We start from the raw sequence: 27,589 nt of genomic DNA, 5'->3' as shown, positions 1-27,589 counted from the left end.
CCAAAAAGAATACAAACGGCCAATAGCATATCACAAGTTATGAATCTTGAACCTAAGGCGACTAAACCAATTGTAAAGGTTGTTTGTTGTGGTCAATAAGGCAGTACAGGGTCTTTGAATCTGCATACAGGCCTCCCACTCCTCACTGGTGTGAAATCGGGTAGGAAAAAAACGGGGTCGCCTGTCAAACCACACAGAGCGATCGAGAAGGTGTTCTATAGATGCTGCAGAAACAACACAGAGGAGAGAGAGAGAGAAATATTATACACAAGTGATTAATATCGCCAAAGCCTCAAACTGTATACGCACATGTTCAGGATTTAGTTTTTTGTCGTAATCTAATCATTTCGTGCCTTTCGTGTTTTATCCACAGCGGAATAGATTGCAGAGACGTCTTCATTCACTCGTGTTTTATCCACATTGGAATAGATTGCAGAGTCGTCTTCATTCCCTCGTGTTTTATCCACAGTGGAATAGATTGCAGAGACGTCTGCCTTCACAGTGGAATAGATCACATCGTCACGGTCACCAGACCTGAGAAGAACGACACACGTCCATTCGATCATACTAGTGCAGAGAATAACTACACACAAATGGCTCCTCAGCAGCACAGCTATAATTAGGAAACCCACTTCTGTGAAGCACAATTAGCGTACTGTGTCTATGATGTGGTCTTATTTTAAAATATATCTTAGTTAAAATATTGGACAGCATCTGGATGTGTGCACTACAGTATATCAGCATGTCACTGTTTCCAATGCATAGTTGAACTGTTACAATTTACAATGAAATAAACGCGTGTTCTCATGACACTTTGTCAACCCATGTAGACCTGGGGGAAAAAAGGGCTTCTGAATCCTAAAGGTTTTCAGGAAAAACCTGTTTTTTGTTTGTTTCTATGTCAGTTGTTCTCAAAAGGACCCCCAAAAGTATCTGTAATTGGCCGCCCGACCCCCCCCCCATCTGAAAATACGTTGTTCCAAGGACCCACCCAGAAGCAAAGATTTGAGTTAAAAGTGTTCGCTGTGAAAGAATATATATTTGCGGCCCCTTTTTCACGATTTCCCACCCAAATATATAGCTAGAGTATAACATAATGCTTAAAACACCGTTCTGAATGTGTTTTAACTTACGGGCCTGCGTTGTTCTGGTCAGCATGAGTCCTGGGCAACGCTTTGAACGTCACGGAAGAATAGTGAACATCCTGCTCTTGCTGAGCAATGCAACAGAAAAGGAAGAGACAAAAAAAACAAGTCATCAGTACCGGAATGGAATGCTGGTACTCAGAAGAAGTCTTATCAGATAATTAGCTGTTTTGGTTAATATATGTTTTCTCTCCAATGCAGTACAATTAACACTATCAGCCTAATGTCAACGTATTATGTTGAATAAACCAATAGGTGATATAGTTGATACAATATAACTGAATGAAGAGGAAAAGTGGAATACGATATAGTTCTGCTCCCCGTCCAGAAAAGAGAAGTATAGTTTGCGTGACTGCTATATGAGTCAGACGAGTGCAAGTGTATAATCTTAAAATCTTAAAATGCAATTTCTGTACATGTAGAAAAGGAGAAGGGATCTTGTTGTTTCTGAACGACACTTGTTCTCACACAGACATGGTGATTAAACTGTGTTCTGGAGGGTCTCTTGGGTAAAGGATTCAAGTGTAAATCAAAGACCATTATGGGCCCCGTTTACTGGTGACAGGGAGCTATAGCCATCACTGTAGGCTACACTCTATGGGAACGCAGGCGTGACTTGTCTGTGTCATTTTTATTCCAAATCTGGATGTGGCACAGGCTGGATTTAGCTGCCAGTGTACATGGGGCCTTGGACACAGTACCCATAGATATAAAAAAATAAAATAATAGATGCCTCATTGGCTGCTGCAGTTCGGTATACACTACGTTACGCTGCCACTCAAGTGACTATACTGGCCAATCGCAGCGCATCTTCTCCGGGACTTATCAGACCCGAACAAACACTCATGCTTCCGCGAATCTGGGGGATTTTTTGCCCTTCCTTTTTAGCCGAAAGGGGCGTCTGTCTACCTTCATGTGTCTATGACAGTACCTACCTGTCCGCTGTTGATCTGAGAGGATGGACACTGATAGGAGGAGTCTTGATGCACCTGTGAGATCGGAGGGTCCGAGCCCCTCCCACTGACCCCAGGGACAGAGGCCAGGCCCGTCCCACTGACCCCAGGGACGGAGGCCAGGCCCGTCCCAGTCCCACTGACCCCAGGGACGGATGCAGGCTGGAGTGGGACACAATAGAAAGTCACACATCAGAAGGTTGCAGTGATATAGGCCTAGCTGCATATTATATATTGTGATACAGTGATATAGGCCTAGCTGTATATATTATTAGTATATATTGATATAGGCCTGTAAGCAAAAACCCAAGCGAATAAATATACCTCCTGGCCTGCGTTTGCCTTTTTCCTCCTGTCAAATGAAACAAAGTACTTAATTTATTATTTACATAATTGAGCGATTATGTTCATTTTAGTTTACATGGAATCTGCTGTGAAAAGATATAATTTACATGAAAAGTTCATGTAGTATAAAAGTGGGTGTAACATTTAACACACACGCGCACGCGCGAGCACACACACACACACACACACACACACACACACACACACACACACACACACACACACACACACACACACACACCCACATTGACACACACACACACACACACACTCACCTGACCCAGAAAGCAATGGGGATAACCAAAATCAGCACAAACAGTGAAGCTGCAGCTGCCACTCCAGATATGAGAGCAACATGGTTGGCTTTACAGAGAAACACAGTCAATGAAAATGAGGAGAGAAGTTAGAATGTGCATTTCATTTGTTTTCTGTGTGGTGTGTTAATATTTAATACAATTGGTTATTTCAAAGTCCTTTGGACAACGTCTGGACACAAAGGTAATACAATACAATTCAGCTGTTCATCCCAAGTGTTTGTCTAGAGAAAACCTGACCATGCACTCATCTAATACACTTTAGTGGATTCAGTTGTCAGGTTACACCGACTGTAAAGTGTACGTTCAACTACTATACCAACGTCCTCTGTCTACTCACGTGGGACCACGCGCAGCAGCACCTCGGTAGAGCTGTTTCCTCCTCCCAGTGAGTTCCTGGTGTGACAGACGTACAGTCCAGCGTGGGACGACTGCAGAGAGGCCAGAAAATGCACCGGTCCTGACCCTACCTGGACCAACGGGGAGCTGGAACCAGGAGTCATCTTGTACCAGGTGTAGTCGTCTACTGGGGGGTTGGCGTCACAGCTGCAGGTCAGAGTCACTGAGCTGCCCTCATCCACTTCTCCTGGTGGATTCACTGACACTAAAGTGTTTTCTGGAGGGTCTGTGGAGGAATATTAAGCTCTGTTTACACAAATATAGGTTACAATATTTTAAGTTCCTGGTATGAGCAATGACAATATAATGCTTTTGAATCAAGCAAATAATGCCATATCATTTTGATCTTAATGAAATGTTCACCTCACAGTGAACATTCAGAGTGACTCGAGGTGAATTGACTGTAGCGATGTTGTGGCGCATCTGGATATAAACCAGTGTTGTTTATGGCAGCAAATTTCTGTTTTAGTTTTAGATATATAGTTTTCGCTTAGTTTAGTCACATGTTAGTCAGCTTGTAGATCGGCTATTTTCAGCATGCAACCAAGTGTAAAATGACTTATACTGGATCTCTCATCCACTAGTCCCTTCCTAACATTTTAGTCTAGTTTTTATTTGTTGACGAAATTGTCAATATATTTAGTCTTCGTTTTAGTCATAATAGCTCATATAGTTTTCATTTAGTTTTCGTCAGTTAAAAACGGTAGTCGACGAACAATTTTTCGTCTTTGTTTTAACGTCAAAAAGACTAAAGACAAATAACTTTTGACCATATAGTTAGGATATTGTTATATAAATAAATATTGACATTGGACTATACATGACATTTTCTTTCTCTCTTTACTTACAGAGAACATCAATGGAATGAGGTGACGACGTCTGGGATCCATGTTTGTTTGTCCCCCGACAGGTGTACTGTCCGGAGTCTGCACGAGACACATTGTCCTTCACCAGCTGAGGACAAGTGGAGATAGCTGTGCTTCCTCCGTCTCTGTACCAGGTGTAGGTGTCTACTAGTACTGGAGGGTTGGCATCACAGCTGCAGGTCAGAGTCACTGAGCTGCCCTCAACCACTTCTCCTGGTGGATTCGCTGACACTGAAGTGTTTTCTGGAGGGTCTGTGGAGGAATATTAAGCTCTGTTTACACAAATATAGGTTACAATATTTTATGTTCCTGGTATGAGCAATGACAATAATAATTGATGCTTTTGAATCAAGCAAATAATGCCATATCATTTTGATCCTAATGAAATGAAAACCTCACAGTGAACATTCAGAGTGACTCCAGGTGAAGTGACTGTATCGATGTTGTTCTTTGCCTGACAGGAGTATGTTCCACTGGCGCTGGGTTGGATGTTAGAGATGGTAAACATATTTTTCTGAGCCACTGCAGTGTTGTCGTTTTTAAGAATGATGTAACTCTGGATGGGTGGATTTGATCCACTGCTGCCGCAGGTCAAAGTGACGGAGCTTCCTTTGACAACATCTCCTTGTGGTCTTACTGACAAAACCACACTCTGGGGAGCATCTGTTGGAGAAAGAATAATAATAGGTGTACTTTTACACAAACTCCTAAGAGGATAATCAGATCCAATCAGATCCATTTTCTGGAGGGTCTGTGGAGGAATATTAAGCTCTGTTTACACAAATATATACGTTACAATATTTTAAGTTCCTGGTATGAGCAATGACAATAATAATTGATGCTTTTGAATCAAGCAAATAATGCCATATCATTTTGATCTTAATGAAATGAAAACCTCACAGTGAACATTCAGAGTGACTCGACGTGAAGTGATTGTAGCGATGATGTTCTTTGCCTGACAGGAGTATGTCCCACTGGCACTGGGTTGGATGTTAGAGATGGTAAACATATTTTTCTGTGACACTCTAGTGTTGTCTTTGAGAATGATGTAACTATGGATGGGTGGTTTTGATCCACTGCTGCTGCAGCTCAAAGTGACGGAGCTTCCTTTGACAACATCTCCTTGTGGACTTACTGACAAAACCACATCCTGGGGAGCATCTGTTGGAGAAAGAATATAATACAGAGGATAATCAGATCCATTTCAAACTAACCCCAATGTAACATGACATTTAAGTGTCAATATTTCGTTAAAGTTATAATACCAACTACTGGCATCATGAACCATAGTCATAGCTAGAATGGCCCTTTAAGTTGTACTTTTACAAACTATGTTTGGAATCATGTTGCTGTGAAGAAACAGCACAGTGGATACTATGCATCCTGTCGTGGATAAAGGTACGAATGAGGGGACACTGCTCGCAGCTTTCATTGAATATGATTATTCTTTGAATGTGCTGTTGTATTAATTAATTGAACGCATTAAAGACAGAATGGAACAGAGAGAAACAGATTCAACTCATATAAACTCACACTGCACATCCAACCTCACAGCGGCAGACTTCCATGTCTCTTGTCCTTCAACAGCACACTGGTAACCCCCAGCATCCTGGATGCTGGCATTGAATTTTGGGCTGGGTATTTGTTGTCCATCTTTAAACCAGACAATTGGTGGACGTCGTACTGGTTTACAAGATATTAAACAGAAGAGTATCACCTCTCCCCCCTCTGACACAGTGTTCCCATTCTTCAGCTGTGCAGTCAGTCCTGATCAGAAGAAAAAAAACAAGATGGTTGGTGAGATTGTCAGGAAAGATTTGATTTTGATTTCATGAAAGATTAAAACGGTACTGTTATTTACCGGACAGAGATCGAGGTAGTGTGTAGCTATCGAGCTTGGTCCCGTACACATCACCTGTTGTCTCAAACCTGAAGTAATAACTTCCCAAATCACTGTCTTCTATGTTATTGATCCTCAGGGTGCAATCGCGGCGGTTATCACCAATGTATTGAAAACGATCTCGAGGTTCAGAGCCACGGAGAAGGAATGCTTCGTTCTCGTTCTCGTTCTTGTACCACCATGTTTCAGTGACAGCCTGATCATCTGTCCATATGGAAACAAAGGTAGAAGAAACATATATGGAATTGTCCTGTTGCCTCCAATAGTCTTTACATTTTATATGTATGTCATTTACATGTATGTCATGTAAAGTAGGCTACATAATAGATTGTATATGTGAACTCTTGAAAGTGGCACCATTCATACAATCCTCATATAAGACAATAAAGTGAATCATGTATGAATCAAGTAAACAACATGTATGTGATCTATGAGGTAAGTACATGGCAAACTGTATTTTCCTTACATGTTCCATACAATGTTTGTAGTTTTTAATTATATGAGATATATCCTTTCCGTATATAAAAAAATACCATTATAGTATGTTCTTTATGGTTTGTAACCATTTAATTTACAAGAAACGTATGCTTTTATATGATGGTTTCTATACAATATCCTATCCGATTTTGGTTTCACTGATGTTTGCCCAACTCTACAAGTTTGACAACACACAATTACTAAGGATTGTGTATGTGGATTCACTGCAGTAATTATAAGTTCATATTATATATTTCAATTCATACTAATTTACTAAGAATATTGTATGTGGATTTACCGTCACATTATAGTTCTTATAAGTTACAACATTATATAGGTTTCACTTTACAAAAACTTTATATGGCTCTTATATGTGCTTTGACTGTTATATATAGTTCCTAAAAATGACAAAAATATATAAGTTTCACTTTACAAAAAAAAATACTATGGATCTTATATCTGCTTTGACTGTCATATATTAACTACAAGTTTCATGTAAAACATATACAAATGTAGTTACTTTTTTCCCATATGGGTGGGTAGACATATGAACATCCAATATCTACTGATGATCCTCTGAGGACACATGGAGGTGGACTGGTGTAGGTCACTCCCCAGCCCTGCTGACCATTACAGACACCTGTACAAGACAAAGAAAATAAACCCTGGTAAATATTATGATTGTTCTTGTTTGAGTGGTGCAACCACTCCAAGGAACAGCAATGTCCTATAACCTATGTGGCTATGTGACTGACTACAGTGTGTCCCAATGTTTAGAGTACCAGTAGGGGCAAAGGTGGCGCTGTTGTGCCAGAAACAGAAACAGAGAGATAGTGTTGCACTTTTGCCTGCTAATTACAGAGAGGGCAGGGGGAGAGGGGAGTTGCACCACTCAGTTCACACGGGTGTGATTTATTTTCATCATTTCATATAATATTATGTTTTTTAACTCAATATTTCATACATTTATCTGTACATATGTGTGTTGGAACCATTTCAAACTGTCCTCACCAGGTACCAAGAGCAGAATGTCCAGGATCACACTGAATTTCTTTAGAAACATCATGGTGAAAACTGACCCACAGCATCAAACTGCAATGAAAACAACCAACTAGTAATGTTACTGTTAAACTACTGTACTCTGTGTTCTGTAATAAGATATAAGATAGTAAATAATACATATTTTGCCAAGTCTCACCAATGCTAGTGAAATGGTACAGTACATGTCAAATAGCGAAGCAATATAACATTTACTATAACATGTTATAAATAAATAAGAAATGATGTAGAGTAGCTCAGTCTCTTGTAAGTAAGAGACATCATTATAGCAGCAGATTATCAATGGATTGTATAACATGTGAATGGAGAAGAATAAATGTCATACAGTGTTGATTTCGTCTACTAAAACTAAGACGGAAAATGTTCGTCGACTACCTTTTTCCACTGACAAAAACTAAATGGAAACTAAGCTATGATGACTAAAACTAAGACTAAATATACAAAAAAAATCGTCAACAAATAAAAACTAGACTAAAATGTTAGGAAGGGACTATAGTGGACAAGAGATCCAGTATAGGCCTATAAGTCATTTTACAATTAGTTGCATGCTGAGAATAGCCGATCTACAAGCTCACAACGCACGCTGCGACGGCATCAGTAGATCAGTTACGACGTCATCAAGGCCGGCCAAAATACATTTTAGTCAACTAAAATCTTATGATGTTTAGTCACATTTAGTTATAATGTGACTAAAACTAAATGCAAACTAAAATCAAAATGTGCTGCCAAAAACAACATACATAAAGAAAGTCATAGTGCCAAAAACAAGGTACATAAAGAAAGTCATAGTGCCAGTGTGACGGATGCAGGAATGACATGGCAGGGCGCAGCGTTGACGGCCTGACTGGAGAAACTTAGTCTTTTTCATTTAGTTTGTCAAACATGTATCAGTATATAAGATACAATCCTGTCAGTGATTATATCAGCTAAAGTATCATTGCTGCTAAGTTACGGTGAGGTATAATTCAGACATACTCACTTGTCTAGAGATCGTCTGTCCGTCCAGTGTGTCTACCTACTGACAGATCAACAACACACACCAACTAAACAGAGAAGTGGAGGTTAAAACCAATATGTTAATTCACTCCCTTTCCTTCCTGCTCGCTCACACTTGCGAATACAGAAGTTAGGACATATATATTCATACTGCTGACTTTTAGTTCTCTATATTAATTACTTGTGTGTTCTCTGTATTAATTACTTGATACGGTATGGCATGAGAAGGCCTGGATCTGTACCCCACAATAATAACCCAGAGACTAACTAACTTAAAAAGGAGAATGAAGGGGAAATCACCATTAACCCATTTAGACCGAGACCGATTCTACAAATGTCTTCTAAATCCTGACAGTTTTCTGAAAACCCTGTGTTTCTATATGTCAGTGGTTCTCAAATTGTTTCATGTCAAGGACCCCCAGAATTATATGTACTAGTCCTTACCCATTGTATGGACAATTTCCCCCCATAAATATATTCAATTGCTCTTCATTTGTACTTGTATAATATATTTGTATAAATGTACGTGGAGACATTTGAAAGGTGAAGATGCCTGTGGAGCCCCCCATTGAATGGCATTTGTATGTCTGTTAAATGTGAGAGTGTAAATGGGTCAATTGTATACGCTGTCTCTGAGTTGCATGAGACCCCCATTACTATTGTAAAAGCAATGTTAATTGAACTGTGAGAGTGTAAATGACTTCATTTGGTGTGGTTCCATTGGGTTCTAAATTATAATGTAGCTGGGGACATGGGGGAACTCCCCCCATGCATTACCGTAAACTATGATGTATCTCATTCTCCACACACACGCACACAAACACACACACACACACACACACACACACACACACACACACACACACACACACACACACACACACACACACACATGCTTACACACACGTGCGTTGCGAAATTAGCGAAACACACACACACGCGCGTGTGGCGAAATTACACACACACACACGTGTGTTGCGAAAGTAACGAGACACGCACACACACACACACACACACACACACACACACACACACACACACACACAATTCAATTCAATTCAAAGGGCTTTATTGGCATGAGAAATCATACGTTTACATTGCCAAAGCAGAAAGAACAATACAACAATACAGCAATACAATCAAAACAAAAATGATGTACATTTGAAGGTCAGAATCTTCAATAGATCAAATTCTATGTACCAAGGTCACTCAATGCAGGTATAGTGCAGGAATATACACAATGATTAGTCTTTAGGGTGGTTGTGTTCCATTTGATATCCTTCTCCTATCACAGCAACTCACAAATATTGCTGCTGTGTTTGCGCATTGTTGTACTTCGCCCAGCAGATATGGGAGTTTTTTGTCATTGGTCATGTTTTCAAAATCTCTGTGTGTGGTTGTAATCTGTGGGAAGTATGTGTCTCTGATGTCTTGGTACAATGGACAGATGGTTAGGAAGTGTAGCTCGGTTTCCACTTCATTTTGTGTGCAGTGGGTGCATAGTCTGTCTTCTCTCGGGATACAGGTCTGCCTATGACGGCCTTTCTCGATTGTGAGACTGTGCTCACTGAGTCTGTACCTAGTTAAGATTTTTCTTTGTTTTGGGTCGGTCACGGTGCTCAGGTATTCTGCCACTGTGTATTCTCTGTTTAGGGCCAGATAGCATTCTAGTTTACTCTGCTTTTGTGTTGCTTCTTTCCAATGTGTCAGATAGTTTTCCTTTTGCTGTTTTATAATTTGGTTTAGTCCAATGGGTTTTCTATCTCGTGGCTCTGTTTGTGTTTGTGCCCGGAGTTCCAGGGCCAGATGGCTGAGGGGGCATCTCTCTAGAGTTTCACTGTGTGTGAGTGCCTTGTTATGGAGTGCATCTAGGTCACTTTCTTTTAGGTGGTTGTAGAACTTAAGTGCTCTCTTTTTTATTTTGATTATGAGTGGGTATCGTCCTAATTCTGCCATGCATGCATTATTTGGTGTTTTTCGCTGGGTACGGAGAATGGATTTGCAGAGTTCTGTGTGTAGGGTCTCGGTTTGGTGTTTATCCCATTTTTCAAGATCATGGTTTGCTAATGGTCCCCAGATCTCGCACACACACACACACACACTCACACACACACACACACACACACACACACACACACACACACACACACACACACACACACGTGGCAAAAGTACACACACACAGGAGGGAGCGGACAGTGTGGTGTCGAAACAGATGTTGCGCGGAAAACTGTGTCCCAGTATTAATCAGTGACCAATGCAATTCACTTGTGACACTGGTGACACGTGGTTTCCGGGGAGAGGAGTTTTGCCGCCCTGTGGCCGCTGGGGGTACTGCGCCATGGGTGCGTTTTCGCATTTTTTATTCACTAATAAATTCATTATTAATCGTTAATGTGTCAAATCGAAAAAAGGGCTTCGTTGAGACCTCCATATTATTATGGTCAATGCCTGTGTGAAAAGTGGGAGTGATTTGGTGCAGGCGGTGAGGAGCTATGACAGGGTTTCTGACACACACACACACACACACACACACACACACACACACACACACACACACACACACACACAGTCAGACATTGAATTATAGTATGTGATGATGATGATGATGATAGTATGATGATATGATGATGATTTGGCCGCCCCGACCCCCCCCCCCATCTGAAAATATGTTGTTCCAGGGAAGATTTGTGTCACATGTCCACGATTTGTTCAAAAATAGCAGACCTACAAGCTATCTACGAGCTATATGAGCTTGTTGATCTGCTATTTTTCAATAGCTAAAGTATAACATAATGCTTGAAACACCAAGAGGGGTTCCAGGGAATAGAAACAATGACCATGAAATGAATGATGTCTGATTGACCAGCCTATAACGACTGTTAGACAGTGTAGTCTATGGGCAAAAGGAAGTGCAGTTGCAGAGCTAAATTCTTTGCACATGCGGTAAACCACAGTGAATCAGCCATTATAGTTCAGTGGAGTTTGAAGCAGGGCGTATTTAACGGACTCCGTCCATATGTGTCTAACGTCTATATAGCCACACTGAGCGGGAGTTATAGAGACGAGGTATAAATAAAGGCTGATTAGAAATGATTGGAGAACATTATACATTGATGATTAAATCCAGACAAGACTGTATATATGAATCATAGATGGGCGTCTGTGGCCTATCTAATAATATGTATAATTTGGGTGTCCTTCACGTGAAGATGTTTGAGAGAAAAAAAATCACTTTCACCAAGAAACTCCATTCACACTTTTTGAGTGGTGCAACCACTCCAAGGAACAGCAATGTCCGTGTTGTTCACCTTTATGTGTCCGCCTATGCATGTGACGTTAATGAGCACGAGTATGACTATTAGTACCAGTAGGGGCGCTGTTGTGCCAGAAACACAGAGAGAGAGATAGTGCTGTACTGTTGCCTGCTAATATGAGAGAGAGAGAGAGAGAGAGAGAGAGAGAGAGAGAGAGAGAGAGAGAGAGAGAGAGAGAGAGAGAGAGAGGAGGAGGGGGGGGGGAGGGGGGAGAGAGGGGAGTTGCACCACTCAGTTCACACCGGTGTGATTTTTATAATTCAGCTTACTGTGGCCACACATGCTGCACTTTTTACTTTGAAATGTTTTGTAGTTTCTGTCACACGAACCTGTGCTTTCTGTTGTTAAAGAGGACCTTCCCTCTAGAAAAAGGTGGCGTATTATAGTAGGCATTAAGTATATTTTATTATTATTATTCCCTCAAAAGTCCCCCCTGCTACATGAGTTATTTAACTTAAACGCCCAATGCATTCTCAATGGCAACAAACTTTGGTATGCTACTAGTCCTATACATACTTATACCTATAGAAACCCCATTCAAACCTATTTAGGTTCATCTTGCGGTGGACATGTTTCATAGTTTTAGAATTAGAATTTAGAATATAGTGCTTTCAAATTTGAGAAATGTATAATGGGTCTCAATGGCAGATATTGGCACACCTAGAAACTCCATTCACACTATTTTATAATTCAGCTTACTGTAAAAATAAAATAAAAAATAAATCCTCAAAAAGGATGAAATGCCGTCCGAAAAACGAGGATTTGAAAAAAAGACGAAAATCACTCCGAGACCATGAGCTATTGGTCCATGGTCTCGAAGTGATTTTCAAACTTTCTTTCAAATCCTCAAAATGATGAAAAACGGCATGCTATAGTATGCCGTCCGAGACCATGGGCTATCTCGGAGTGATACAAAAAACAGCACGCACAATACTTTTGTGCATGCTGAGACTTTCAGTCTCCTATAAGATCTGTGCTCAGTGCATCAATAATAATAATAAATAAAAGTTATTTACTAAAAATGTAAGCTCTATAATTCAAAACTTCTTGCCTATTTGAGTGAAAGAAAAACAACAAACCCTGTAGGCCTACCCTGCCCTTTTTTTCTTCTAATTGTTTGTTCGGCCCATGTTGTCGTGAATTGGCTTTGACCGAGTCTTACAGGTCTTTAAATAAATACTTTATGAAACGTCTATGGGAAAAATTAATTGGAAATTGTCTTCCGGGCCGCTTGTCGGAGGCGGGACTGCGACGCTCTATAATGACTTTTGTCTCTTATTATTGTACTTGTACGACCAAGTGTCTTTACATTATTTCTTTGTATAAGAAAGAATTGGAATTTAATCTACATTTTCTGGGGTCCTTGTGCCTTTAATGCCTTTGATGTCATCAAATTGATCATCATCACAAGCTGCACCTCTTTTCTAATCACAGACTCTGTTTAGTGCATGATTGGCTGATATTTTGTTTATAACTCTGTCAAAATGCTGTGTTATGCCTGAAGAAGGTCCGTACTCCGAATATAGGGACAGAAACGGTTTTCATTCATTGTATTATTGATGTGCACTTGCCTATGCACCTGTTCCTACGCCGTAACTCTAGTGGTGCTGAAGCTTTTTCCTATTTTCTATTTTCTATTTGCTACAAATCTACAAATCTAAGTAAAATAACGTAAAAATCTATCTTTCAGTATTACGTTATTGTTTTTGATGATGAATAAACCATCATGTGTACGTGTGATACATGGAATGGACATAGAAGTCTCTCAGAAACCCACTTTCGTGTAAAATCCACCAGCCAGCAAATGAAATATCCCCCAGACTAGGGCTGTCAACGTTAACGCGCTATTAACTATTTTTAAATATTAAATATATTTTTTGACGCGCGATTAACGCACTGTGAAGTTTGACAGAATGGTTGAGAGACGCAGGCATGTGAATGCAGGCAGTCAGTGAGCCCCGCCTCTCTCTCTCTCTCTCTCTCTCTCTCTCTCTCTCTCTCTCTCTCTCTCTCTCTCTCTCTCTCTCTCTCTCCCTCCCAGTGAGGCGCCCGTCAGCCTGTGCGCAGTGTGGGCAGGAGAGTTGAGCTGTGAGCACTCGTCAGTCGGCAGCTATAGGCTGAATGCCTCCTTTGGGCTCGCGGAGTCGTTATTAATTAATTTTCTCCACAATGTGTTAGATCAGTTGGGCAAAAGCAAAACTCTGGTCGTTTTGGTTGACAAATATAGCAGTCAGTTGTTGTAGTGGCTAATCAACACCATTACACCAACACCAACACCAATTGATGTTGTTTTTATTTGCTTCTCCAGACAGATGTAGTATGGTACAAGATGTCAAAGTGTTATCCCTAGCTGCTGGTAAAAAAACATGTACCTTCCCAGTGCTCTCTCACTCCCTGTGTGCTCTCTTAATTAAATAGATTCAGCTGTGCCCAGAACTGCCCATCACCTTCACAATAAAAGCATTAGCTGTAACAGAAATAATTGCTGTAAACAAACTAACTAAGCAAACAAACTAAATAATACATAAATACATAAAATATATAGAAAGAATACTGAATTAGCACAAATACTTAATTAGCTTCCACAGTTGTAAAAGCTTGATGCTAAACACAGACCATACTAAAGCTAATGTTGACAGCATGACTGCGGGCTTGCAGGAGAGAGAGAGAGAGAGAGAGAGAGAGAGAGAGAGAGAGGGGCAGGGAAGGGCCTCTCGTCTGGGAGTGTGTGTGTGAGAGAGAGAGAGAGAGAGAGAGAGAGAGAGAGACTGTGGGTGTTCCCCTGGTGATACTTCGCCACCTATTGGTGATATACTGGTACTGTTTTTAACACTTAATGAACCCAACACAAAAATACCTTTTCCATCACAAATTAAATATAGAAAACTTATAAATTGTCAGCAACTATATGGTTGCGCCACACAAAGAAGCAGTAGTAGTATGTTATGAAATAAAAACACAGTTCAGTAAATCATTCAAACTGTATCTTTACTAATACAAACAGAGATGTGACAGAACATCAATGTGAACGTGGAACTAAAATTAAACAGTCGAACAGTGGAAAGCTGAATCCACTTGCTTGATCTCAGAAGCTCCTGAAAACGACAGAGCAGAAGCTACATTAGAAGAATTACAATGCGCCATTTATTAACTAAATTAAAAATACAATTAGGCTATTGAATAACAGGCTTAGGTAGCTCCTACTCACTTCGTGTGAAAACTGGCACCTCCCGTCGGTCACTATATACGCTTGATGTCTGGTGATATGGACGTCACTTTAATCCGCAGGCAGTTCTCAAGGTTTAGGACTAGCATACATAGGTGGAAGGGAACATTGTGAGCACATTTATAAACGCGAGTTTCTTAATGTTACTGTACTCCTCTGAGCATGCCACCCAAAAGGCACTCACTCTGCACTCTTGAGTGCATCGCTGACTAGCCTGGGCACCATTTCATTTCGGTATATGATCCTGGCTGGAGCCGGATGATATGCTTACGTCATGTTGTAGGCAATGGTTTGCCTACAACAAACAGGAAGCTGTTTGTTGCTTCCTGTTTGATTAAAAGCAATAAAAGCTCTCGTAAGCGAGAGCTTTTATTGAGAGGGAAAAGGAAGTTGTCGCCGCCCGTTCATCCTGTCTGACGACTACAAAACAATACTACAACATGACGTAACCACATCATCCGGCCCCAGCGCGGATCATACGGACTTTTGAAACAGAGACCAGGCTTTCCTCCGAGGCAGTGGAAAGCCTGGTGAGGCGAGGTTAATCGCTGACCAGGGAGGTTGTTTGGAAATCAATTATCTCCATTTCCAAAGCAGCCGCATCTAGCGAGGGGATAGTTTCTTTCGCCTGGGAGGAGAAGTCTCCACCTGCGGTTTCACTGTGATAGGGTCACGTACAAAGGCAATGACTTCTTTTGGGATAGAGATAGACAGTCATCAAACCTAGACGTGAAGTTGGCTCGTAGCTGCTTGATGAAGTCAATCATCAACTCAGTCACATGTCCCGATCCATGTTTTTTTTTTAGTGCACTGAAATGTAGGAGCCTGCCAGTGGATATGTCTGTCTCTAATAACTCCAGCTTCATCGTGAATGACTCGAGCTTTTCGACCATGTCCACTATGATTTTCTCTCTCCCCTGTAGCTGGAGGTTATAAGCTGGTTTAGGTGGCCAAATATATCAGATAAGAAAGCTACATTGGACATGAACTTTACGTCTCCCAGAGGGGCAAGGTGGTCAGCTGCTGCTTTAGTGTTGCTTTTCATTTTAAGGAACGCCTTGACCTCATCCGTTAGTCCACAGAAGCGGTCCAATGCTTTGCCTTTTGCTCAACCAGCGCACGTCATTGTGTAGCAGCAGATCATCGTGGATCATCTTGCCACTCGGTAGGCATTCCTGCATAACTTCCGGGTTCGATGATGATGTCACGCGCAGACCCTCTATACTGGCTGACCTGCCAGTGAGGAACCCCCACCGGGAGGACGCATCATAGCGCCTCCACTCCTCCCATTCGACATTCCCAGCTGAAGAGAATTACACTCCAGCTTGTAGAAGTGCATTGACAAAGGTGAGGTATTTTGTATTGAACGTGTGTTCAAGAAGATGAGTCATTGTATGGGTTTGTATTGTATGCGTTTATTGCTCAGCGACTCAGCGAGTGAAGAATGCAGCCAAACAGTATATGTGTGGGTGTCTAAGCTATTGTAGTAACTGGTAAAGAGCCCGACTACGCCACCTCCCGCTTAATGAGGGGGGCAGGAGGAACCCCTAGAGTGTAATCCTAATAACTGACCAACTTCCCCTTTAACAGGAACGATTGACAAGAAGCATTTGTGTGGAAAACATACAACAACTTTATTTCAATTAACTACAGTATATATATATATTAAAACGTTAGGACAATATCAATAGGCAAGATAAGATAATATAGTGACAGGTTGGTAATTAGCTCTCCTAAGGAAGGGCGGGTCGGCCCGTGCACACAGTGAAATAAACTCAAACTTAGGGAAGAAAAGGGGGACAGGCCTAAGCACCAAAGCTAACTAAAAACTATTAAATCAATACAAAACATGCAGTGCAGGGGGTTAACAAATACACACCAATAAAACCCAAATGTCCCACAGTGCAGTCCCAACAGAAGAGAAAAAAGATATGCCTAAAATGCCCTTGTTATATCAACTCAAATAAACAAAACAAAAGGATAAAACAACAGTGGGAAAACAGTGGCTGGACTGGTCCCTTTAAGGAAACATAAAAACACATTTAGTGCCAGCCCTAGTAGTACACAAACACTATTCAAATCATTATTAAAAGAACAAATAAAACCTACTTTGATTTGCAGTGAACAGTGCAATCAATATCAAAGAGCAAGGGCAGGGGGGACATCAACAGCCTCACAGCTATAAACAAATGAATACATTTAAATAAGGTCAAATAAAACAATAGTGATACAGACTAAAGTGCTAAAACAATGGCCAAACGTGGCATATGTGCTCTACCAAACAAATGCCATTAGCAGTATTAGCCGCAATAACAAACAGCTTTGGCCCACCATGCTTCACTCTGTGAGAAGGAAACAGCAGGTCCTGCAGCAGAGTCAAAATGGCTCTCTACTAGGAGGAACAAGACTTCCTGCTGGTCATGTGACTATAGATCACATGAATGGTGCAGCAGGTGCACCGATCACCTTGATTCCCACACTATAATGATTAATCATTTTGTAATGTCTTCAAAAGTTCATAGTGAACATGCGTGGTTTGGGCTTAACCAAAAAATCCCAGTTTAATCAATCCTCATCCCCCCAAATTGAATCATCTGTTGTTGAACGGAGAAAACTATAAATATTACACTGCTTGATGCTCAAGTTTAAATTCAACAGATCTTGAGCCAGCCTTCTGGAATACAGCCCTGACATGTGTCTAAATCAGTGGTTCCCAAAGTGGGGTCCGGGGACCCCCAAGGGGTCCTTGAGGGAGTTCTAGCATGATAGTTTGGAACCAAATGGACCCTTATGGGTCTGTAACAAAGTGAGTGTACAAACGGCACCAAATGGACCCGTTTTAGGGTCCATTTGTACACTCTCAGAGTTAAATTAACATTGATTTTACAATATAAATTGGGGTCCCAGAGATAGAAATGCCATTAAACGGGGGGTCCGTAGTCTAACGCATGTCAAACTGGTGGTTCCTTGAAATTAAACGGGTTGAGATTCACTGCTAGAGCCGTGTACAATATTCTCTTATGAGAGGTCCCTGGCATATCTTTTCAAATGGGCTAATTATAGTGTCAATTTGGGGGTACTTGACATGAAAAGGTTTGGGAACCACTGACTAACTAACATACCTATAACATGGAAGGGATAAATAATGTCTGCCTATAGGTGGTCATTGTCGGGAGATAATTCAACCTCTCTGTGTGAGAATATACCACATGTGTCTTAAGGCACTAAGGTAGGCTACTGCAGTGGTTCTCAACATGTGGGTCCCCAGATGACAAAAGTGTCAATTTAAAAGCATAGTTCACCCCCAAAATGGCTTTTTTCTATTGATTGATCACTTGAACTGCTGCTATCATTTGTGGGGTTTATGCAAAACAAAAGAAGAGAAAGAAAAGGGGTAAAAATAACCAAATGAACAAACTATAACTACATACAGCGTAACTTGTTCCAGCTCACTACGGTATACAGACATCAAATCGGTGATGGCCAAAACATTCTATTCTAAAGCCTTTCGCAACAAACATTGCGGAGGAAGGCTACTGAAAAACCACCTGTCAGGAGAGCACAAGAGGAGGGAAATGGAAGACCAAATATGATGTCTTAACTGCATCTCATCTCACATCCCCCATCCTGATCATCCTAATCAACCTGCTCAGCCTGATCAAGCCGGCCTGTTGAGGAGTTGTACAGTCAGACTGTCTCTGAGGTCAGTCCTATGAACGGAGTGTCAACAAACCAGGTCTGATTCGGTGTAACGTTGATGGAACATCTATTACTCCACATGCTGCACTTCCTTCTCTGTCTCTCTCTGCTCCGACAACGCTTCTAAATGACTGCTCCCTCTCACTTCTATCCAAAACAATCTCAGTTACCGGTAAAGCTCAGAGCTATCTGTTGCCACTTGACTCCAAGACGTTGCTGTTCAAAACCATAATAAAAAAGTTAATTGTTTTAATTTGAAAGGGTGGCAGCCTGTGCTCAGGGGAATAGAGGCTGGTAGAACAGACGGATGGGAACCGCAAGGATGGAAGGTTTCCTAGTTCGATTCCAGGGCCGGGCTCCTCCAGAGTTAGTGTCCAAGTGTCCTTGAGCAAGACGCTGAACCCCTCCCGATGTGCAGGTTGGTGCCTCACTGTGCCTTGTGTGGTTTCTTCCACCCCACCGCTGTTATGAATGTGTGGGGGAATTTGGATAAACGCGCTTTACACCATTTTTATTTTTATTAATGTTTTGATGAAAACCTGGCACTATACTTTTTGATGAAAACAATGCTGGCATTGTAAACAGTCAACTGTTAAAAGCACTATGACAAAATATGTCACACAAGTCACATTGCATTGCTCTCAACACACTTTAGGACCAACTGCTCTCCCATGTGGTCACTTGGAGCAGCACACTGCTGGGTCAATGCAAAGAAGAAATGTCACCTCTGGGATTATTGAACTGTACTGTACTGTACTGTACTGTACTGTACTGTACTGTACTGTACTGTACTGTACTGTACTGTACTGTACTGTCCAGATAAATATGCACTGCGGTTAAGATAAGTTGAAGGCAGGAAGACAGTTAAGCTCCCTTTAAACTTGTAAGTATCAAAAGCATCTGGTGTTAGTTATAGGGTTTAAACCTACTGTCAGTAATCGTGTTGATACAGTATTCAATCAATCAATCAGTGGTTAGGACATCAAAAGTAAAACTATATGAAGTACTTTTCATTGTACAAAGAAAGAAAACAGACATAAATTGCGGTAACTACTACAGTATGTCTATAATGCACATCATACATACATACTTAATCTGCTCATAAGCAGAACAGTTCCTGCCTGCAACTCCTTTGCAGTTTTTTTTTAAATAAGTAAAAAGTTCATATACTCAGCCATGGACCAAGCAGAGTCACTGTACTGGACTCATTTGAAGATGGGGATGTTGAGGTATAGGAGTTGAGTAACAAAAGACAATGCTATATTGACAGTATTGGCCGTCTAATCTCTGAACAAAACCTTAAAAATGTGACGCACATTCTACTATGTCGCAGTAGTTTTATTTTAAGATATTTTGGGGGGCTTTTCTGCCTTTTAATTGATAGTGAACACTAGAGATGAACAGGACAAAGGGAGAGAGAGATGGGGTGAGACGTTCAGGAACGGGAATCGAGCCTGTGACGTGACGTCAGGCTGTTGTGTTCCTCTAGTCTAGACCGGAAACTGCCCATAGATCCGAAGTCCCGTTAGTCCGAACATGCACTGCTCCCGTGCTTGCGGTTAGGTTTAGGTTTGCTCCCGTGCTTGCGGTTAGGTTTAGGTTTGCTCCCGTGCTTGCGGTTAGGTTTAGGTTAGGGTTAGAGATAGGGATAGTAATTTCGGAACAATGAACCTTCTGACTAATGACACGGCACCGTCTAGACCAGGGGTGTCCAAACCTTTTTCAAAGGGTACCGAGGGCCAGCTGCAACTCCTGTTTAATACTGATTAATATAACAAAGTCACATACAAATGCATCACATTATTATAACCATTTTATTTAACTATACAGTGCGATATCAATTAGACTTGTACGTGTGCAGTGACATAATATGTGGATAACAGACGCTATATTAATACAATTACAAACAGTCACAAGATGTGGAAATTCACAGAAAAGGCATTGCACATGTTGCCACGTAATAAACAACAATGCAACAATGTCCAATCAGGTGCAAGTCTCATGCATACATTTGAAATGTAATACATCAAAGTACTATGAGAACATCAAGTTGGCAAACACACCATCACACCAACATTAACCAGTCAATGTCAACTAGATCTAGACCATGAGAAACTATAGTGGCCATGAACAGCAGGTGATATAAAAACAACTCCATTAGGCTAATGCCATCATCAAGTGTGAGTTAACAGGTGTCTTCAATCTACTTGTGATTCTCTGGTCTATGTGACTCTGTCCCAGAGAGCACTGAGAGGGCAGAGGCCCAGAAAAAAAGACAATGTAAACATTAAAGTATATAATATTGATAACAGCTATTTGGGGGGGGGGGGGGGGGGCACTTAGGCAAAAGAGCAGGTGCCTAAGTCCTAAAAGATGGAGACATGCAAATAAAATACTCTCAGCATTACCTCCACTTCCATTATCAAAGAGTTTCATCTTATTATCTTCTTATGTTGATTCTTTGATGTTTCTGACATTTGCAAGTGCATCAGCTGCACGTTGAGGTCTGACATTTGCATAAAGTGCATCAGCTGCACGTTGAGGTCTTGATGAGTGTGTGACTGAAACATGAGTTGAAATCATCTGATTAGAAGCTTTGCAGAATGTGGGCCAACAGTTTGTATTGATGAATGTGAACTGTTTTTATCTCTCAATTGGTTGCCAGAGTTCATTGAGTTCAATTCTCATTCCAGCTTAATAAATCATAATATAGTGATTATCTGTTTACTGGCAATTTGCTCAACAATGAATAACAGTATGACATGATAATATATTTAAACAGTATACTGTACCCATTGGAACGTGATGAGATCGATCCAGTACGTCATAGACGCTCGTGTTGCCTAAGTGGACAAATTGTTAATTTTTTTATTTTATTTTATACATTACGGTGATGGACTTATTGCCAGCTAATGTTTTACATTAAACAATTTTAATTTAAACCCATATAGAGCGTCGCAGTCCCGCCCCCTCGAGGGACCCGGAAAATAAATCCCTGTTCATTTTCCTCATAGACTTTTCAGAAAGTATTTATTTAAAGACGTTTACGCCGCGGACAAAGCCAACTCTTGTCGTGACAAATCATCGACAACAAACAAAAAATGTCGGGCCAAACAAAGAATTACAAAGTAGAAAAAAGGTTACAACACTTTTGTTGTTTTTCTTCTTTGTAATTATTTGTTTGGTCCAAAATATTGTGTGTGTTGTCATGATTTGTCACGACAAGAGTTGGCTTCGTACGACGCTTAAAAGGTCTTTAAATAAATACGTTTTGAAATGCCTATGGGAAAAATGCATTGGGATTAATTTCCTGGGCCACTCGTTGTTCTGAAAGGGGGAGGGACTGTGACCCTCTATAGAGCGCCGCAGTCCCGCCCCCTTTCAGAAAAGCGAGTGGCCCAGGAAGTGGAAGCCCCATGCATTCTCCCATCGGCACTTTTAATATAATTTATTTAAAGACGGTTACGCCGCGGACAAAGCCAATTCGGATCGTGACGAATCATGACAATGAACACAATATTTTGGGACGATCAAATCATTAGAAAGAAGAAAAGAAAGTCAGGAGACAACACTATTTGTTTTATTTTTCGTCTTATAAATTATTTGATCGTCCCAAAATATTGTGTTCATTGTCATGATTCGTCACGAAGCAACATGATTGGTTCAAAGACTGACCGTGTCGCAGTGGGCAGTACGTGTCATCAGAAGACCCACTTTGATTGGTCTGCTGGTGTCCAGCTGAGCCCTGATTGGTTTCCTGAGGCTGAATGGGTCTGTAAGGAAGGGGAAAATAATAAATACAAAATATATATACACACACACACACACACACACACACACACACACACACACACACACACACACACACACACACACACACACACACTCACACAGTATGTATGAGTATGGAATCTAAAGCCATGTCCGACATACAAAGATCAATTAATGCTTTACTTACTTCACACAACATGGATCTGTTAAGAAAAGAAAGAGGAAAAAAAGGCCACATTCAGTAAGTAGTATGTATGTACATGTTCACATTTCTCACAGCCGAACGGCTTAAAGATCACAGATATTTAAGCAGGAGCCTGACCATTTAGGGTTTTAAAAACAAGCAGCTATATCTTAAAATCTATTCTGAAACCCACGGGTATAGTGAAGGCCAAGGGCTGCTAGGACTGCTGTAATGTGCTCACTTCTGTTTTTGTGAGTCAGGAGCCTGGCAGCTGCATGCGTTCTGTATCAGTTGTAGTCCTTGAATATTCTGCTCACTGATATAATAACTCAAATAATGTAATATAACTCAGTGACCTTGTGGTTAGAGTGTCCACCCTGAGACTGGGAGGTCGGGGTTCGATCCAAAGACTCTGAGAAATGGGACCCAGTGCCTCCCTGCTTGACACTCAGCATCAAGGGTTGGATTGGGGGCAAGTCCCTGTGACATACTAGCGTCATGTCCAGGGGGTGTACTTGTACATCAAGCTGCCTCACGCTACAGAAACAGGAGATAGGCTCCTGGGCCTCATGGCTCGGCAAGGCTTGCTTACTTATTTCAAGCTGAAAGCATGTGGACATTTCTGCTAACTTGGGCATACATTTACATCAAGGTTGTTTCGCGTTGGGGTCTAATAATCACCATGTCAGGGTTTATTTCTCAATAATGACCTGCTCCCCATTGATTATTCCTTGTGTATGGGAAGCCTTTACTGCTTCTCTAAATGGCTGCCTGGACATTAATGACATACCTTTGCACTTCTTCCAGAGACACAGGCCCAGGATCAGCAGAAAGATGGAGATTCCGACTGATAGGCCTATCAGAGCGTAGAAATATGGAGTGTCCGGATGGTTGTTGTCTGCAGCAGAATAATGAGACACATATTCCTCTTAGACGCACATTAAGAGCTGTGAATCTATTTTAATGTCAGTCATTTCAATTTCAATTAATTTCAATAATTTGAATTTATGCTAAAAGTAGGGAGGATGCATCATTGAAAATCACACATCACATATACTGTTATACACGCACGTGTGCACACGTGCACCTTTCACGCATGCGCACACACACACACACACACACATGTGCAGGAATCCCAACTTCTCCGCCCATTTGCATCGAGTCTACCGAAGTATTAGGTGGGAATGTGACCTTAGTTGTCAGGTTACACAGACTGTAAAGTACATGTTATTACAATCATTCTTACTGCTAGACCTGTACGTCCCGTCGGCCACCGGCCTACTTGAGAACGATGCAACTTGGGAAATAATAATACCCGTTGTAAACTGACTGTGAAAAGTTGCTATGGCAATCAATTGGCTGGAGGCTAGAGGCTGAGAGTTTTACAGGACTTAGGCTGATTAGGCCCACTGGCAGAGCCTGACCAGAGCCTTTTGTGGTGGTTCTGGAGAACCGTGGGTCCGACCGACTCGATACCGGGCACTGCACTCCCTGTGGGGGTGTGGAACGCGTGTGTCGAATGTGAAGTCGGTGGGGAAAACGGTTCTCGTTACGTGCATTACAACCGTACACACACGCACGCACTCACACACGCAACGTCCTCTTTCTACTCACTTGTGAAGCCGCGCAGCAGCACCTCGGTAGAGCTGCTTCCTCCTCCCAGTGAGTTCCTGGTGTGACAGACGTACAGTCCAGCGTGGGAGGACTGCAGAGAGGCCAGAAAAAACACCGGTCCTGACCCTACCTGGACCAACGGGGAGCTGGAACCAGGAGTCATCTTGTACCAGGTGTAGTCGTCTACTGGGGGGTTGGCGTCACAGCTGCAGGTCAGAGTCACTGAGCTGCCCTCAACCACTTCTCCTGGTGGATTCACTGACACTAAAGTGTTTTCTGGAGGGTCTGTGGAGGAATATTAAGCTCTGTTTACACAAATATACGTTACGATATTTTATGTTCCTGGTATGAGCAATGACAATATTAATTAATGCTTTTGAATCAAGCAAATAATGCTATATAATTTTGATCTTAATGAAATGAAAACCTCACAGTGAACATTCAGAGTGACTCGAGGTGAAGTGACTGTAGTGATGTTGTTCTTTGCCTGACAGGAGTATGTCCCACTGTCACTGGGTTGGATGTTAGAGATCACTCTCCGTGCCACCACAGTGTTGTCGTTTTTGAGAATGATGTAACTCTGGATGGGTGGATTTGATCCACTGCTGCTGCAGCTCAAAGTGACTGAGCTTCCTTTGACAACATCTCCTTGTGGACTTACTGACAAAACCACATCTGTTGGAGAAAAAATATAATAGAGAGGATAATCAGATCCATTTCAAACTAACCCCGGTGTAAATAAAATACTGAAATAATGAAAAGCGATCAAACTCGTGAGTTTCTATCGCACGCACCAGCGACCATTTTCCACGTTTTGTCAAGAAACAGGGGATACTTTGCAACTAGAGGTCAGCCCCAAATTTCTCATTTGATATCTTATATAAGCCTTGAACACATTTAGGTGTCAATATTTTGTTAAAGTTATAATACCAACTACTGGCAACATGAACCATAGTCATAGCTAGAATGGCCTGTAAGTTGTACTTTTACAAACTATGTTTGGAATCATGTTGCTATGAAGAAACAGCACAGTGGATACTATGCATCCTGTCGTGGATAAAGGTACGAATGAGGGGACACTGCTCGCAGCTTTCATTGAATATGATTATTCTTTGAATGTGCTGTTGTATTAATTAATTAATTGAATGCATTAAAGACAGAATGGAACAGATTCAGACAGAGAAAGACTTCACATGAACTCATATAAACTCACATTGCACATCCAACCTCACAGCGGCAGACTTCCATGTCTCTTGTCCTTTAACAGCACACTGGTAACCCCCAGCATCCTGGATTTTGGCATTGAATTTTGGGCTGGGTATTTGTTGTCCTTCTTTAAACCAGACAATTGTGGGACGTGGTAAACAAGATAATTCACAGTAGAGTATCACCTCTCCCCCCTCTAACACAGTGTTCCCATTCGTCAGCTGTGCAGTCAGTCCTGATCAGAAGAATAAAAACAAGATGGACATCAGTTGGTGAGATTGTCAGGAAAGATTTGATTTTGATTTCATGAAAGATTAAAACGGTACTGTTATTTACCGGACAGAGATAGAGGTAGTGTGTAGCTGAATCTACTGGTCCCGTACGCATCATTTGTTGTCTTAAACCTGAAGTAATAACTTCCCAAATCACTGTCTTCTATGTTATTGATCCTCAGGGTGCAATCGTGGAGGTTATCACCAATGTATTGAAAACGACCTTGATGAGGTCCAGAGCCACGGAGAAGGAATTCTTCGTTCTCGTTCTCGTTCTTGTACCACCATGTTTCAGTGACAGCCTGATCATCTGGGTAGACATATGAACATCCAATATCTACTGATGATCCTCTGAGGACACATGTAGGTGGACTGGTGATGGTCACTCCCCACTGACCACTACAGACACCTGTACAAGACAACAATATAAACCCTGGTAAATATTATGATTGTTCTTGTTTGAGTGGTGCAACCACTCCAAGGAACAGCAATGTCCTAACCTATGTGGCTATGTGACTGACTACAGTGTGTCCCAATGTTTAGAGTACCAGTAGGGGCAAAGGTGGCGCTGTTGTGCCAGAAACAGAGAGAGAGAGAGAGAGAGAGAGAGAGAGAGAGAGAGAGATAGTGTTGCACTGTTGCCTGCAGAGAGGGCGGGGGAGGGGGGGGAGTTGCACCACTCAGTTCACACGGGTGTGATCTTTTTCATAATATCAGGTAATATATGTTTTTTAACTCAATATTTCATACATTTATCTGTACATATATGTGTTGAAACCATTTCAAACTGTCCTCACCAGGTACCAAGAGCAGAATGTCCAGGATCACACTGAATTTCTTTAGAAACATCATGGTATCTTGAGGTGAAAACTGACCCACAGCATCAAACTGCAATGAAAACAACCAACTAGTAATGTTACTGTTTGTTACTTTTACCTCACCAAGTCTCACCAATGCTAGTGAAATGGTATACAGTACATGTCAAATAGCCAAGCAATATAACATTTACTATAACGTGTTATAAATAAATAAGAAATGATGTAGAGTAGCTCAGTCTCTTGTAGGTAAGAGACATCATTAGCAGCAGATTATCAATGGATTGTATAACATGTGAATGGAGAATAAATATCATACAGTGTTTATTTCGTCGACTAAAACTAAGACGGAAGAGGTTCGTCGACTACCTTTTTCCACTGACTAGAACTAAATAAAAATTAAGCTATGATGACTAAAATTAAGACTAAATATACTGACAATTTCGTCAACAAATAAAAACTAGACTAAAATGTTAGGAAGGGACTAGTGGACAAGAGATCCAGTATAGGCCTATAAATCATTTTACAATTAGTTGCATGCTGAGAATAGCCGATCTACAAGCTCACAACGCACGCTGCGACGCGTTGTGACCTTGTAGTTCAGCTGCGACGGCATCAGTAGATCAGTTACGACGTCATCGAGGCCCGCCAAAATACACTTTGTCCGACTAAATAAACTGTAGATTTAGTCGACTAAAATCTTATGATGTTTGGTCACGTTTAGTTATAATGTGACTAAAACTAAATGCAAACTATTCAAGAGACTATAATATGACTACAACTAAAATCAAAATGCTGCCAAAAACAAGATAAAGAAAGTCATAGTGCCATCTTAGTCTTTTTAATTTAGTTTGTCAAACATGTGTCAGTATATAAGATACAAGCCTGTCAGTGATTAACACAACTAAAGTATCATTGCTAAGTTACGGTGAGGTATAATTCAGACATACTCACTTGTCTAGAGATCGTCTGTCCAGTCCAGTGTGTCTACATTAACAGTACATCTAGACACTACTGACAACAGATCAACA

At 41.2% G+C, this 27,589-nt stretch overlaps 1 protein-coding gene across 1 annotated transcript; it reads right to left on the bottom strand.

The window, feature by feature from the left end:
• Window positions 1–312: 312 nt before the first annotated feature.
• On the bottom strand, window positions 313–27,589 carry LOC308320260 (hemicentin-1-like). The gene is made up of 23 exons (XM_080770577.1): window positions 27,513–27,589; window positions 26,541–26,631; window positions 25,808–26,152; window positions 25,479–25,706; window positions 24,266–24,550; window positions 23,442–23,549; window positions 22,655–22,670; window positions 22,372–22,469; window positions 21,489–21,539; window positions 21,195–21,257; window positions 7,411–7,473; window positions 6,920–7,039; window positions 5,884–6,126; window positions 5,556–5,789; window positions 4,923–5,183; window positions 4,422–4,685; window positions 4,005–4,274; window positions 3,098–3,382; window positions 2,719–2,806; window positions 2,423–2,450; window positions 2,081–2,260; window positions 1,134–1,213; window positions 313–534 (listed from the first exon to the last, which is right to left on the bottom strand). The coding sequence occupies exons 2-23, from the start codon at window positions 26,593–26,595 to the stop codon at window positions 339–341; spliced, it is 3,561 nt and encodes a 1,186-aa protein (XP_080626703.1). The 5' UTR covers window positions 26,596–26,631; window positions 27,513–27,589; the 3' UTR covers window positions 313–338.

Source organism: Protomyctophum bolini (genome assembly GCF_963924005.1).
Source record: "Protomyctophum bolini genome assembly, chromosome: 8".
Lineage (NCBI taxonomy): Eukaryota > Metazoa > Chordata > Actinopteri > Myctophiformes > Myctophidae > Protomyctophum > Protomyctophum bolini.
This window is presented reverse-complemented; position numbering and strand designations above follow the sequence as displayed.

Bases quoted from the DNA above. Each gene is read 5' to 3' on its own strand.
- LOC308320260 (XM_080770577.1), bottom strand. From the start codon at position 26,595: ATGATGTTTCTAAAGAAATTCAGTGTGATCCTGGACATTCTGCTCTTG. The intron at 2,261-2,422 runs GTATATTTATTC...GTCCCACTCCAG, and splicing joins AGGCAAACGCAGGCCAGGAG to CCTGCATCCGTCCCTGGGGT. The intron at 535-1,133 runs GTAAGTTAAAAC...CGTTCTTCTCAG, and splicing joins GACCAGAACAACGCAGGCCC to GTCTGGTGACCGTGACGATG.